The sequence below is a fragment of the Seriola lalandi genome, unplaced genomic scaffold (assembly GCF_002814215.2).
Source record: "Seriola lalandi dorsalis isolate HSWRI2012SDOR001 ecotype SW California unplaced genomic scaffold, Sedor1 jcf7180002054387, whole genome shotgun sequence".
NCBI classification, from domain to species: domain Eukaryota; kingdom Metazoa; phylum Chordata; class Actinopteri; order Carangiformes; family Carangidae; genus Seriola; species Seriola lalandi.
This window is the reverse complement of record NW_019524940.1, coordinates 148,159-164,416: the sequence shown is the minus strand read 5'-3', so window position 1 is coordinate 164,416 and position 16,258 is coordinate 148,159. Positions and strand designations below refer to the sequence as shown.

At 39.7% G+C, this 16,258-nt stretch overlaps 1 protein-coding gene across 5 annotated transcripts in view; it reads left to right on the top strand.

Annotated features, from left to right (window-relative positions):
• Window positions 1-16,258, top strand: part of LOC111657203 (protein MTSS 1-like) — a 55,122-nt gene that overhangs the window by 34,809 nt on the left and 4,055 nt on the right. Inside the window, exons 5-16 of one of the 5 annotated variants that reach the window (XM_023409291.2) lie at window positions 816-907; window positions 1,220-1,294; window positions 3,266-3,277; window positions 9,046-9,203; window positions 9,532-9,639; window positions 9,789-9,886; window positions 11,699-11,828; window positions 13,293-13,406; window positions 13,799-14,041; window positions 14,319-14,546; window positions 15,139-15,298; window positions 15,426-15,704. In XM_023409291.2, coding sequence (XP_023265059.1) covers window positions 816-907; window positions 1,220-1,294; window positions 3,266-3,277; window positions 9,046-9,203; window positions 9,532-9,639; window positions 9,789-9,886; window positions 11,699-11,828; window positions 13,293-13,406; window positions 13,799-14,041; window positions 14,319-14,546; window positions 15,139-15,298; window positions 15,426-15,704 — 1,697 coding nt within the window. Of the gene's footprint in view, window positions 1-815; window positions 908-1,219; window positions 1,295-3,265; window positions 3,278-9,045; window positions 9,204-9,531; window positions 9,640-9,788; window positions 9,887-11,563; window positions 11,829-13,292; window positions 13,407-13,798; window positions 14,042-14,318; window positions 14,547-15,138; window positions 15,299-15,425; window positions 15,705-16,258 lie in introns of all 5 variants that reach the window. The other 4 variants (XM_023409288.2, XM_023409292.2, XM_023409289.2 and 1 more) reach the window with 4 other exon arrangements.

The window sequence follows — 16,258 nt, the reverse complement described above, 5'->3', positions numbered from 1 at the left end:
CTCTCTCTCTCTCTCTCTCTCTCTCTCTCTCTCTCTGTCTCACACACATATACACACACACACACATATACCCACACACACTACACAGACAAGGGGCTCTCTAATTCGGGTGGCATTTCAGCAGAGATTCCACTTGGATCTCCATAGCAGGGGCTGTACCCAGGGGGGCTGTGGTCACCACCAGCCACCCACTGACACACACAGACACACACATTCTTTGGAGAAATGTCTGCAAGCAGGAGAAGTCTAATTTTAGTTTCATGCACTAAGCCTGCAGCTGCCCAGCTCTCACACTCTCAGCCTCTTAAACACACTCACAAATACATCTTGGAAGACAGGCACAGTTTGGTAATGATTGACAGACATGACTGCACAAGCCTCTTCCTTCCTCCTGTGACACACAGTCAGACATAAGCAGACTTTTTCCCTCTCAGTCTCTGTTTTTCTACCTTTGTTTCTGTCTGTTAATGATTGACAGACAAGACCATATACTATACAGACAGAAAGGAAAACCAGACCGAATGGTTTTTATGTCTGACAGTCTGTCTGCTACAGACACACTGATAAACCATGTAGAGTGAATCTGTAAGACATGAATAAAGTGAAACAAGAGTCAAAAGTTATTTTAAATGTATTTTGCATTTATATGTTCATAAATAGGATGTACAACTATATGATTGGTCAATAAAACTTATTTTGGATACATATGAGAAGTTTAAATTTTAAAAGGTTAGTCTTTAACAAATCTATTTATAAATGGGTTAATTGATGAGGCTGACCTCAGATCAGAAGTGAGTAACCTGTTTTTTTTGCAGGGGTTTCTTGGAGGGTCTGATCAACCCACTACAAGAACAGATGGAGGAGTGGAAAAGAGGTGTAAATACTTTGGACAAGGACCATGCTAAAGGTAGGTTGCACAAATGCAATCATATACAAGAACATAAGCAATACACAGGTCCAGGAATTAGTTTGAAAACAAAATACATCTTAATTATTTTCAAGCAATGTAAAGTGCCAGGATTGTTCTTTTATCAGATCTATTCACCACTGCATTAGACTCAACAAGTTACTGAGTAATTATGGCTTTAAACTTAGGTTGGCAGTCAGGTCGTCATACAATTTTTGTTATTCCGTCCCAAAAACTATTATTAATTGTATTAAAAACTTTAAGACAAAGTTTTCACACAGTTCACTTTTTTACCTTGTCCATCTGAACCAGAGTATAAAAGAGCCCGGCAGGAAATTAAGAAGAAGTCCTCTGACACACTGAAACTACAGAAGAAAGCAAAGAAAGGTAAAAACATATTTCATTTTGGTTTTAAACCCATAGCCTATGTGACTAAACAAAAATATCACTTCTAAGTGCAGTTGGTCTGCTTAATGATGGAGGTGAATCTTGCTCTAACAATCTTGTACCCACAGAGTAGTAAAATTTTGATCACAAAGAATAAAAACAAGGCGAACTTCACACTACACAATAACTGTATACACTTGCTTATTGTCTTCATTGTGCAGGCATAAATACTAGCTAAATACAGGAATGACACTTTCATCAACCTGGAGCATTACCTGCTAATCCAGTGAAATACATCTATCACATGTAACTGTCAGAAGATTTGATCAATTGAATTGAATCTGTATTCTTAGAAAGAAAAACAAGTAAAATGCTTTTCTTATCCTCTATTAGTTTGCATATTAATCAGAAGGCATGAAACATTATATATGTGTGTATTTCAAGCAAAGTTAGGGAAGGATAGGCTTAGATTCTTCAGCTTCAGTCAGTGCTCTTCCCATGGATGCTATGTATCTGCCATGACTAGCCAGACATAAGAAATAACATAATAAGAAAGACATAGTTTTCATTGACCGCTGTGAGAATCTTTTAGTCGTCTGTTTTCTAGTTGCTAACACAGCTAAAATTAAAAATCTCCAATCTGCCTGCTGTGTCAAGTAGTGAACATCAAAAAAACAAAACAAAAACTCATTCATTGAAATCCACTAATGCTATCACTGAAAAAAAAGTGCTTTACTTTAACACTATGCACTTAGGCTTTGGTAGTGTTTTAGTTTAGTGTGATTTATGTTGTACTGGTTCAAAGACTTGTCCGCAAGAAGTCAACATTCAGGACTAAAGGAAAAATCAGATGAATTAAATAATCAAATAGTAAAGTGGGACAATGTCCAAATTGTATATATGATGTTTTTATTAGACGGCAGTGATGTGTGTATATAAAAGAAGTCCTAAGTTAAGTTTGTCCTTACTGATTAAACATGTGCAGATCTAGTAAGGCTAAACATTACCTTACTTGGTAAACACAGAGGCTGTTTCTCTCTGCAGTCCTCTTGGCTCAGGTTCTACATACGCACTCACCTACCTTGACAAAAAATACCATACACAAAAAAGGAGTGAGATGAATATGTTTCCAGTATGTTTTGGGATGTTGATAGTTTGAATCATTAGATGTGGAAAATGTACAGATGTTCAGGAAGAAATACAAGTAACTTAAGGATCCTCTTACTCATATTATGCAGTAGATTTAATGTTGGTATATAACTTATACTGCACATTGTGATCATTACTAATACTTCTACATAAGACGTGTCATTCCTCTACAGCTGCCTGCATGACTTTGATTATCATTAAACACTGTTGGCATAAGCACATTATAGACCATAGAATTTCTCAACACTACGATTATTATCTAAGTTTATTATACAAGTTATAAAACATGTCTAACAAAATTATATCTTTTAAAGGGGATTGACAAATTGATCAGCGAGAAAGGCAGTAGAAGCCATAATCAGATGTTTCATATTTTTGTTAGTATAGATTCAGATAATATCAGCTTTAAAAAACAAAACCTGTTCATATTTGGTAATTGCATTAGGATGAGTGACAATTAATGTAACAACCAATTAATCACTACCATTTTGACATTCCTAAAGATTTTGAGGCATTTTTGTAAAGCTTAGCCTGTTTTTTCACTTATTTTCACGTATTTGCACTAAGATTAACTAAGGCAGATAAAATGCATACAAACATGCATATCTCTATCAGTATTGTCTCTTTCAAACAAAAACCTAGTGGCACATTGTTTTGGCTTTATATTTTTCTTTGAGTGTTATACTGCTTAAACAAACATCCAGACACACAAAGTTGCACCTTGATGAATTAGTGTTTACTCTTTCAGTTGACTTGAATCTTTTTCCTCTCCCTGTCCCCATGTGATTCTGATACAATCCTTCGCCTTATGCTGCACTGCAGCTGATAATCTAGGTAAGTCAGTCTGTGGAACAGACACACTGTCTAGGTAGTTGCTTACGCTACAAACCTATCATCTCAGTTTCATTGTGAAATAGCCATTAAAGATATTTATTTTTATGCAAAAAATAAAAACATGCTAAATAATGGAATGCACAAGTTTCCTATACAGTTATGAAACTGTTTTTTGCAGTCTAAGTTTGCTATAACATATTGGCAAGTTAAGCTGTATAATCTGTGAATCTGGTTTTGTATAGAAACCCTTTGGTCTCTTTTACATCCATCATTGTCTTCTGGCTTCTCTCGTTTACTGTTTGTAGCTTTGGGTTAGAGGCCCGATGTTTGCAACCACCTTAAAACAGCTATTTTAAGTTATGCTATCGCTAGATAGGCAATGTTAGCATTAACAGCTGTTTACTTACCAGTATTGCCAAAGTTTCAGCCATCTCAGCATTTACAATATAAGAGGTTAGAGAACAGCCTCTGACCAGCTGTACTTCTTCAGGGCAGACTGGACAATACAGTGACTCTGTATCAGAAAGTGGAGCTAGGTGGTTAGCATGCTAACTTCAATAGAAGAAAAGTGATTGAAATAGAAGCAAAACAAGAGGGTTACTTTCCAGCGCTATAGACATCTCTTGGCGAGTAAAGGAAAGAAGTTTGATGCTGAACTCGCAACATTTCTTCTAGACTGGTAAGTAAACAGCTATTAATGCTAACATTGACTACGTAGCAATAGTAAACCTCCTTTGAGTAATGAGGTGCTCTGGAAATTTCTTTGTTTTACTGGTATTAGTGATAGTGAAAACATGCTGTCTTCTGAAGAAGTAAGAGAGGGAAGCAGGTAAAGTGGACGCCACAGTAGACTTGAGATACACCCGGGTACTAACTGGTCCAGTGGGGGGCTGTTTCTGTTTTACTGGTCCAGTTCTGTAGTGTTGCATTGGTTTCTACAAAATGTTTGTCTGTGTTTTATCAGCTCTGTGGTGTCCACATTTAGTGTGGTCCATGCTGGCACATTTATGTTCCTTTGCTCTACTCACACACACACATATACACACACTTTGTCTTTTCTTCAGCGAGCCACTGAGTAACGAAACCAGTCAAAGGAAGTTTTTCAAAACAAAACTTTGCTAAAATTGTAATATTTTACAATATTTTAAAAGCTTTCAGCTTTTTTTTTTTTTTTTTTTATAATTTTTTGGGGGCTTTTATGCCTTTAATGGACAGCACAGTGGAGAGTGACAGGAAACGGGGAGGCAGAGAGAGGGGGAATGACATGCAGTGAAGGGCCGTCTGATGCGGGATTTGAACCGGGGCCGACTGCAGCGAGGACTGTAGCCTCTACACATGGGGCGCCTGCTTAAACCACTACGCTACATGACGCCCCAGCTTTTCTTTCTTTTGACTGGAACCTATACTGCAGAATTGTAAATGAAAAAAACAATAAAAGCAGATTCACAAACTTCTAACTTCACATTTGTAGGTATTTTTACATCGTTGGAAGGGCAGGGTTGCTTGCTATAGTTTACCTCTAACAACCAGTGTGACATTGGGATACAGTAAACTGAGGGGTAGACATTTTGCTAAAAGCAGGCAGTCCCCTCATTCCAATGGAATTAATTTCATTTTGTTTGGCAGCCACCTTCATTTACGTATTTTGGGTATTCCCACTTGATGTGCACAAAGATAACCACTTTACCTAACTCCAAAAAGTCTTTAAACTCACTCACCTCTTATCACAGAGTACATATAAACAATTAAATCAAAATTAGGAATAGGCTACAAGTTTTAGTCAAACTACTTTAAAGAAGAGCCCCCCCCCCCTCTTATGCACAGAAATAAAACCCCATCTGTCAGCTTGTGTTGGTGAGTCTATATCTGATGTTTGATAAGTGTCTTGTGAGGTTTTTCTGACCTGAGACCCGAGTCTTGCTAAGGAACAGCCTGTGACTGCAACCTAATGTAATCATCGGTCATGTGAAAGCTGGAGCAGTTAATCTCATTTGTGTGTGCGCATGTATCCACATGTGTGCAGACTGTGGGCCATTTCGACCCCCACCTTATTCATCTTGGCTCAGTCACTGAATTTCTGGCAAGTTGAGTTTGGTGAAAACAACTCTAGAATATCAGTGAGATTTTTAAATCAAACACACACTACAACTTGTCCTCGCTGCCCCAGTTGCTGTGTTGATGAGTGAATCAGTCATATTCACCTAAGAAAACTACAAAAGATGGTGATGACGAATTGGGTTGTTAAGTTCATTAGTGTACATTAGGGTTTGTGTTACGATATTGCCATATTTTGGAGACAGTTGTGTTGGTGCAATTGACAGACACACACATACACACTCCAGGACATCTAAAGTATGTCATTGCTTATTCATCCTGAAGGTGTAAAACAGTTAGACATACTAAATCAAAAATAAATTAATAAATGAATGTCACAAGCCCTAATTGTCCTTAATTGAGCACTGAAAAGAGTTGTAAAATATGTCAGTGTGGATTTGTTCACAGTGCAGTCAGTGGCCACTGAGTTTCATTGAACCTCAGTGTTTGTCTGTGGTTGAAGAGAGAGAGGAAGTAGCAATCAGAGCCTTGTCATTTCATTCACAAGCACAGATACACAAGTTATGGCACAGAGACTGGGAATGTGGACAAAACAAGGAACAACCCAAAGCAATGGCAAAGTTGTAACATAGCAGAAACTCATCAACATCAACACTTAAGTCTCTGTCAACCTGATTGAGCAATGAATACAGCTGCTGCAGAAAGTGGTTTATAATTATTTACACATTATGTACATTTTCCACATGAGCACCATGATAATCATGAATATATACATAAAGGGCTAAATTCAAATATTACTCAGTAAGCCTTCAGCAATCTGTGTGCTTGCATTTGTGTAAAAGATTAAAACTTTCTCATGTGATTAAATCAGCGAAAGGATAATGTGCTTCTTGATGGATCAGCCTTTAACAGAAGTAGATGTGGAAGTAATGTGACGCTGATTGTGATAACATTGCGCACTACTCAAGCTGCTCGGCGGCACTACCAAAACGGCAACAAAGAAAATATTTGGCTCTTCATCTGTTACAGACAAATGTTCCTCAACTTACTGTTCTGTCTTTCCTAAACCACTTTGGTTATGTTGAGAAAACAGTCTGCCAACACTTGAACTAGTGGTAGAAACCAGAATGCTGTATGCTCCCTCGTTTTACTGCGTGCCAAGGAGACACCACAGCATCGCTGGCATTAAGGCTTGAAAAACTGTTTTTCTACGCTGAGCCCAACTAAAAGCGAAAGTTTAAAACGTTTCTTAGTCACCTTAGAATGAAGTTAAATGAAACATGGCTGTGAAAAGAATATTTTTCGGTGTTACGAGACATATATCACTGAGCATTATATCAGAAGCTACATTACTTCAGAGCATCTTATGTTGTCAGGTATTGAGCATTTTGCCATAAAGAATTGAAATTCTGTAGTTTCAGTTGTTTTACTGTAAGGATGCACTTGATACATTATTGTCTTGCAATAGAATTTAATAATGATTGGCCAGCTGTGTATAACTAGCAATTAAAACATTATCTGAAATGTTAGTCTAGCTTGCAAATAATTTTAGTGGCAACAAGATTGAAGAGACTGATTTTGCCTGGAGGGAAATTAATGATAATGAGTTTGGTCCTGCAGTGGGAACCAGACTAATGAGTGAAGCTTGTCCTAACCCTTTCAGGCTCAGTCCTACAGCCAGCTCTCCACAAACTCTTGTACAATGTAATGATATACTTGTCTGCTCAACAAGCTTACTTTGGATCTAAATGAGACTGAAAATATATACTACAATTTGGACTTTCCAGTCTGGCTTCTACAGTCCATCTACTCTGTTGTGGTCTCCGTAGTATAATATAGTAGGAACTGCATTAAACACACACATAACTCACATTCCACTGAGTCCAGTGTTACAGACACTAAACCAAGCTTGGTAAATGGATTCTCTATGTATGGAAACTCGGTTTCTCTTATTTTGTCAACAACCATTATGTTCTGAGGACTGTCTACACGGGATTCATACTGCCACGTTATTTTATTTTGTAGCTTTAGATTCAAAGATTTGCAGTAGTATTACATATTTTTGTCCTTTGCAAATTTACCACATCATCAATATATTTACACACAATTATAAAGGAAACTTTTGGTGTTTTGGTGAAACCACTTCCTTGAACTGGGGTAACTGCACAGTCTGAATTTGGGTGCAGACATTGTCTTAGCAGAACTTCATCCACCTAAAATACACTGTTTGGATTTATATGTGAAAACTTCACCCAGTATCAACATTCATATTACACCTCTTTGATTAGTGTAAGACAATTAGTCCATTCTCATTAGTGTCAGCTATTGTGATACTAGAGGGTGCATAATGAAGAGTTTCCATTTAGTGTGCTTTTCCAACAGTTTAGTGTTTGTGTGTATGCTGGACACCATTGTTTATTGTCATTTTTCTTGTGGACTGCGCAGCTGATGGAGAGATAAAGCAGTGGAAACAGCCTCCCACTTGCTGTATCATGTTTTAATGTATAGACTGTACTGACACATCAGAGAGGAAAAGGGCTGATGGTTTGCCCTCACAATGAGATGTACATCCTTATGTTTTACATTTGAGGTGAGGATGATTTGCCTGTGTAACTCTATCTGTGTTTCTTTACTACTGGTTTGCATGATATAGGGCCTCACGTCAAATGTTCAACAAAAGACACCAGTTTGTTATCTTTGCCCAGACACAAGAGCAGACAGACAGACAGACCACAGAGTTGTTCACTGTGGATTTAACCTTGATGTATCAAAGTCAAGACTGTGTGTGTTTGTGTGCAAGTGTAGTTTGAGTGGTTACATAATGCCTTTGAGGCCCACTATGTCATCTTGGGCAGTCGCCAGCCTTCCTGCCTCCATACACAACTCAAGAGTGCTTGATTTGGCTTCAGGGCATCCTCTCTTAACATCAAACACACACACACACACACACACACACACGAACACAGCACGAAGGCACACATAGTGCTGAATAACAGGATAACCTTGGGATTGTTATTGTCCTCAAATGTTCACAGATTTACATATGCATATTAAACATACACAGCTAAAGGAGCAGATGGTCTTATACATACCTTGCACTCGTGCCATTCATGAAAGCACGCACACACACAAACACACAGTCTCTCTTAACCCTGACAAGAAACACCCTGGAGTTTAAGTGTTCAACAAAGAGCAGTGGAGATACTCACTCACTTTTGAGTATCTCGTCATAATAGAACAAGAGACAGCAAACACTTAAGTGACCAGAGTGGCCCTTCATACTGAGGTGACAGCCAAAAAGTAGTGGAGACATTCAAATGGTAGCAATGAAGATAGCAATGTTCACAATAAAAGAAGATAACACATGGAGCAGTAGTAACAGGCCAGGCCTACACCAGGGAGAAGTGATGAAAATCAAAAACACCAAATGTTCTTTCATTGCTACATGATTATATAGTTTGTAAATACTCATGCATGTTACAGTAGCATAACTCTGCTTTTTAGTGTTTGTGTTGTGAAGGGAGATTAAGGTAGAATAATGTCCTTCAAGTTTTACTGTCAAATATATCTCAGTAATTTGATTTTTACACATTATGGAGCAGTAAATAGACCAGTCATGTGTTTCCTTGTGAGTTGGTAATTTTGTTATACCTGTAATGACATGCATATTCATTTTGTCTGTGTGTGTGTGTGTTCGTGTTTTTGTTACCAAGGTCGCGGTGATATCCAGCCTCAGTTGGACAGCGCCATGCAGGATGTCAGTGATAAATACATTCTGCTGGAAGAGACAGAGAAACAGGCCCTGAGGAAGGCTCTGATAGAGGAGAGACAGAGGTTCTGCTGTTTTGTAGCCATGCTGCGACCTGTAGTGGTGAGTACAGCAGGGGGAAAGAGAGAGAAATGAGCCTTCAGAAAACACTCAGGGACAACAACAGAAAGTCACCTCACTGCCTGTCGTTGCCTTTTTGTTTTAATCCCATAGACTGAAAAGATTATTTTTCATGCTGCTTCAGCTACTTCATCTCACACCTAATACTTTTTTATTTTTATCCAGATAATCATTGAAGCTTTTTTATACTACCACTGTTCCCTAAAAGGCACTTTTTTTCATTGTTGTGTAAACTCTTAAATGACAATAATTTCAAACATATTCTACCGCCCACAAATTTCTGCTGTCTCTCTGTCACTAATTATTTTAGGATGAAGAGATTTCTATGTTGGGAGAGGTCACTCATCTCCAGGCCATCTCTGATGACCTCAAAGCCCTGACCTCCGACCCACACAAGCTTCCCCCTGCTAGTGAACAGGTGAGGAAAACATCAAAGATGAAACAGTCTGTAAACAATTGACCAAAACAGACACACTATTTTTGTGTTCAGTAAAGAGACTTTCCTTAGTGCCTTTCAACCTCATAAGTACAAATATTAAGTATGCCTGATATTTTCCTTTTTCTCAGGTGATCTTGGACCTGAAGGGCTCAGACTATGGCTGGTCATATCAAACTCCGCCCTCATCCCCAAGCACCACTATGTCCAGGAAGTCTAGCATGTGCAGGTAGGCTCCAACAGCCAATCACAAGACCCATAGCCACAAACAAATGAAATGGAGAGGCCTTGTCTTTAAGTAAACATTTACTTACTGTACCCGTAAACCATTTTGTAATTCAGTTTGCTTCATAATAATGACAAATAGAAAATTCAATTACTCCAGGTACTTCATTTATCACTTTCCTAGGACTGAGGAGCAAGGAGATGAAACTGAATATACAGTCTTTATTTGTAGTTAGAGGGTATTGCGTGACATTCATACATTCAGGATCTAAAATAAAAATCTCTCCTTTTGACCCTATTAATAACTATGAATCTTCTTTGGAGACAGCTTACATCAGTGTAAAGGGTTGGGAAACAAAGACATAGAGGAAAACTTTTAATTGTTTTGCCTATGTCTGCCACCCAGTGGTCACTATGAGCTGCAGTTGTTTGAGAATTCTTAATCTTAGTTTTGTATGTATCTTCATCTCCTCTTAGTTACCGATGGTTATTAATTAGTTCACTTCACTGAGGAGAACAGTTTAAGTCGACCTACATTGTCAAAGAAAACTTTTTTTTAAATATAGGCAAAGAAATAAGAATTAAAGGTCAGAGAGGTTTTAAAGAATTGGACCATTTCTTCTCCAGCTGTTCAGACAGTGTCCTCTACACTCTCTCCTCACTGCTTTTTGTGCGTCTCTCAATGATTTTAAGTTTTAAGCTTTGGTTTATAATTGCTTTGCATTTTTCCTGTTAAAGTCTTGTGACACCAATGTTGGGGGTTGTGGGTCTTCCATAATTGAATCAAAACTTTAAAATAACCCGTTATGTCGTGATGACAATGTTTAAAGACATTTCAAACCCATTATAGAGGAACAGCTTAGGTTGTTCTTTTGTCTTGAGCCTTATAATGGTTATTTCTTTTTTTTTTTTTGTTTCAAATATCACATTTTCTCACAAAGATTTTGCTTATTATGCTTTCAAAAAATCACTTATGAAATTCACAAATCATTGTGAGGAAGTCGCTTTTGTAATTTTGATGCTTTGCAATGTGTCATTTTTACCCATTCTGTGACTTGCCTAACACACATTTGTGTGTGTTTCTGTTTGTGAGTGATAGTGTAGCATTAGCAGTTTAAACTAGGTATACAGTAGTTTTGCCTGGTTCTTGTGCTTTTTATTGTCATGGTTGTACATGATTTGGTACTTATTGTATGTATCTTTTATAGTACAGATTATGCAATATACCATTTTTATATTTGCTTCAGATGTTCACTTTGTTGCTTCTCAGTTCACACAGTAATTAGACCCAGAGTTTGCTTTTCATTTTGTTTTGCGTGAACATTCTCAGAAAGCTGTCTTAAAGGCAAGAAATCCTGTGATTTCCTGCCTGTAATTATTGTCATTATGATTTCACACCTCTTGTGTTGGTTTGTTTTGTTGTTTTGACTGGATTGGCCTCAGTCACTGCTTGCTGCATCTTGGTGTGCTGTGTTAATTGTTTTCCCGTCCTGTCTCCTCCACATTCCCCCAATCCTCTGCCTTCATTCTTTCTCTTATTCCTTTTATCTCTTCTTTACCCAACTTTGTTTCCTCAATCTATGTCTTTGGGTGCACTTGATTCTCTTTACCCCACCTGTCACTGCCAAAATTCTCCTTCCTCTGGTCCTCCCCTCATCCCTCACTCCTTCCCCTTTCACAGTAGTCTGAACAGCGTTAACAGTAGTGACTCCAGGGGATCCAGTGGCTCTCACTCTCATTCTCCTTCCTCCTCTTCTTCCTCCTCTTCCTCACACCACCTCTTCCACCACCATCACCCCCGCCATCGGTACCGTAGCTCCACGCTACCGCAGCAGGCCCCAGCTCGGCTCTCTAGCATCTCCTCCCACGACTCGGGCTTCATCTCTTCATCACAAGACCAATACATGTCGTCCAAATCATCCTCGCCTATGCCAGCTGAAACAAAGGTAAGAGAAAAACCTCAGCTACCCACACTTGACCACAATTTTGTGTCCAAGTATGAACATATGACTGTAAAGCCACATATGCTCTATGATTTACAAGTTATTGTAGTCAGAGACAGAGACAAAACCCCAAATCAGCAGTCCACACAAGTCTTTTCTCACATATCTCCCTAGCCACCACGAGAGGCAGTTAGCTGGCAGCAATAAATGTATGTGATCATGGTGAAGTCATTTCACTGCTATTATTATAGCATAAATGCACAGGAAATTAGTCTGCCTCCATTCTAGCCCAGGGCAAAACAGGTCAGCCCCATCCTGCTATTAAAGAGTTGACCGCTGTGACAGACTGTGGTTTGGTTAAACTTGCAGAGGCTTGACCAGACAGCACGTTGTATTTTCATTAAATATATCACAGTAAAATGACATGTTACATTGTCAACAGTATGTTTTATAGGCACTAAGAGTGTGTCTCCATCAGCAGGTCTCATTCTGTCACTTTTATCTAACCATCTGACACAGGGTTTCATATAATTATCAGTGAGATATTCCAGCAGATTGTCTGCGTGGGGTTTGTGGTTTGAGATCAACCATGAGAGCGGTTGCACTAGTTGACGTTTTGTTAGCTCGCCAGCAGCCAGAGTTCCCCTGTCCAGAACATATTTGTATGGTTACACTCAAGTTTTTATGATGCAGTGAAGGTGGTTTGGCAAGTCCATATCTGACCCTTTTACAGTGCAATCCTGGGAATCTGTCTTCTTATTGCCTCATTCTTAGTGTACTTACAGTAGCTTAAGTTTGAAAGAGGACAGTCACATGGCTAAATGGGGCTCAACAGGACTCACTCCTTAACCCAGGGAAAATATGACCTTGTCATGGCTCACAATTTTTGTGGATCTCTTTAATTTCCATCCATTTTCAATACCTTCCTCTATGCAGGCTGTTGTTCTGTAGCTGACCCCAATGGCTAATATCCTTCTGGAGGGCAGCATACAAAAATATTATTATCCTATAGACATGGATGAAGTACGATATTATTAATGTTAATGAAATAGGGATTTAATTGCTTATATATCCCTTTAAATATCATGAGTTTGTGAAGATACCTTCTACATCCTAAAGAAGTAGGATTTTGCTTGTGCTTCCCTTTAACAAGGCTTCAATACCTCTAACATAACACTGCTGATGTCCCTGCAGTTAATGCTGACTCTCAGTGCACCTTCTCTACAGCCTGTATAGGCTGTACTCCTCACTAACTGCTGAGAACTGTGGAAAGTTGCCCCTTCTCTCTAATAAACTGCTTCTCTCTGCTTCTCTCTGTCTACCTGCTGACATGTCTGTCTTTGCGATTCTTTCCCTTTGCACATGTCTGTCTGTGTGTCTCAATTTCTCTCTCCCCCTCTCCCTCCTCCTCTCTCTCTCTGGTCTTGTCTCACTGCCTGCTTGCTGCTGCTGCCCTCGCTGTCCCAGCCTTGTCCCAGTTCCAGCTCCTCTGAGGTGTCAGAGACTGGGCAGCTTCACAGTGACTGCAGCTCCCCCCCTTCTCTAGCTGCTGCTAGTGCACCTCAGCACACTACTGACAAGGTGAAACACACTCAACCAACATGAAGCTTACCCCGTTTTCACACGAATGTCTTTGTTGCACCAGCATTGTACTCACCCCAGTTTCCTCACACTTAAATTCAAACTTGGCTGTACATTGCATTGACTTTAGTTTATCACAGAAACATTAAAGGAACCAAAGAACCTCGAAACCCCCTGGCATCAGTTTCTTTAGTTTTGTGACCATTTCCTTCATTTTGTGCTGATGTGATCAACACGGTTCCTTATTATTTTTGTGTTATTTTAAATGATTTCTCCTCAGTGATGTGTTCTGTTTTGTTTTTATTTTCCACTGTTTATCATTTTAGTAATTTATCCCATTGTGTGTTTGTTTCTGTTATCATCCCTTCTACCACTGATGCACACACATCCAGTTGTCCAATGGTTTTGACCACTACAGTCCGGCCAGTTCCCCCTACCTGCATAGCAATGGGGGGAGTTTGGGCTCAGTGTCAGGCACTGCCTTCCCATTCCTCCCTACTTCATCCTCATCTTCCACCTCCTCCTGCCCCACTCGTTCATGGTCACGTCCCGCCTCAGCCTTGCTGCCAGACTACCCTCACTACTGCACGATGAGCTCCCCCATGGTGCCTTCATCTCGAGTTCCCAGTTGGAAGGTTTGTTAATCACCTTGGTCCTGAGGGTCAACTTAGTCCAATACTCCTTTTCCACAGTTTGCTCAACATGCAAGCCTGGTGCACTGGATTTTTTTTTTTTTTTTTTACTGTTTAAGCTATAAATACATTTAATTTATCAATTTTCATCTTTTATACTTTGGTAAAATCTGCAGACTTTAAAACTGAGAGGTGAAATGAAGGGATAAAGTTTTTAATGCTCATTAAAAGCACATCAGACAAACATCAACAATAAACACTAACATGTCTTTCTGTACAGGACTGGGCAAAACCAGGGCCTTATGACCAGCCCATGGTCAACACACTAAGGAGGAAGAAAGACAAGGAGAGCCCAGCTGTAATAGACAGTAATAGTAGTATGAACAGTGACCCATCCTCAGGCCCAGCCTCAATCTTGATGTCAACACCGGCTCCCGCTGCGCTACAAACACCAAGTTCATCGGCCTCAGTGGAAGAGAGGAGCAGGCATGTGGCTTCACCTCTCAAGGTCAGCTATTATCATGATCTCCTACAGAGTTTTCTACTGCAGCTTTTTTCTATAATATATTTTCATCTATTCTTCATTAATTTTATCTTAACATGGGGTAGTTTTAATAACTCTTTAATAACTCTTAATGAAAGTAACTTGTGAGAATTTTGCTGTTTTATGTTGTTAAATGCAAAATGGCTCCATAAGACTTTAGATCATCTGTCGACTTTGTGCTTGAGAACTTGAGTAGTTTGCTGCAGCTGGGGGCAAATTCCCCCAAAAAACATGAGAATTGTGCAGTGACTCATTTACCTCTTTTCTCTGCCAATACTTGATGAAGCACATGAACACAGGTCAGTCTACACGTAATGGCATCTGTGATGCTTACGTTTCAGACGACCTCTTATTCCACTTCCAGCAGGGCCATATTGTTGTAGTCATAGCATTCAGACCACATGAATGAGGCTCCCGCCACTAATGTTCCCATTTAATGACTAAAAAGTTGTGCCTAATGATTTTAATGACTTTAATGAATTGTACCTGGCTGTATCCAGACAGTCAAACTTTCAGACTATTACTAAATTTTTTTTTCATTGGGTGATTGCTACAGGCTGGTGATATTGAGGCCCACGAGGAACTGGCTCTGGCCTTATCCAGAGGTCTGGAGCTGGACACCCAGAGGTCCAGTAGAGACTCCATCCAGTGCTCCAGTGGCTACAGCACGCAGACCAACACACCCTGCTGCTCTGAAGACACTATACCTTCACAAGGTAACATGTACTTTCTACAATCAGTCAGGCACCAACTTTAAAGTAGACTGCAAACCTCATTCTTTTTTGTCTTTTAGTATCTTGTTATGTCAGTGCGCTGCCAACCTCTCTCTCTCTGTCCCTCTAGTATCAGATTATGACTATTTCTCAATGGCTGGAGATCAGGAGCCTGAGCAGCAGCAGTCTGACTTTGACAAGTCCTCCACCATCCCCAGAAACAGTGACATCAGTCAGTCCTACCGACGCATGTTCCAGACCAAGCGCCCAGCCTCCACAGCCGGCCTGCCCAGCACACAGGCTCCTTACCCCGGCCAGGGGGTCTACCCTGCAGGGCCCTATCCCCCAACACCTATCCACACAACTTATCCATCTACCCCTCCTGGGGCTTATCCTCCTACCCCTACAGGTAAGGCTGCAGTGATAGTGTCACAAATGTTTATGTATATACTTAACCTCCTAGGACCTGGCGTCCACATATGTGGACCTCACATTTTGGGTTCTCTAGACCACAATACTAACCTTTTCTCAACAAGGGCCTGGTGACCACATATGAGGATATTATACTGCCACTCAGTAATCGAAATTTAAAAATAATGTCCTCATATGTGGACATCATTTTTCTCAGGTCCCAATCAGCCTAAATAGCAAACAGAAATTAAAAATGCACGCCACGCAAGAGTTCGGGTCTTAGGAGGTTAAAGACTTGTGCATCGTTCAGGAAGCTGTGCAAATGTAGTTTATGTGCATCTGAGGCTGATGAGAAGAAAAATGGAGGCCCATCTGTTTTTAAATTGGGTGAGCCCAAATTAACTAGGCTCAGTCAGTAATACATAACAATCCATGTAGTCTGGTGGCAAGTCAAGATGTCTGTCTAACCCAGTTTCTGTTCTTTCAGATCGTTTGTCCATCACATCACAGCTACAGTCGAGCCTGAAGTGATGGGAAATAAAAATGTCCAAC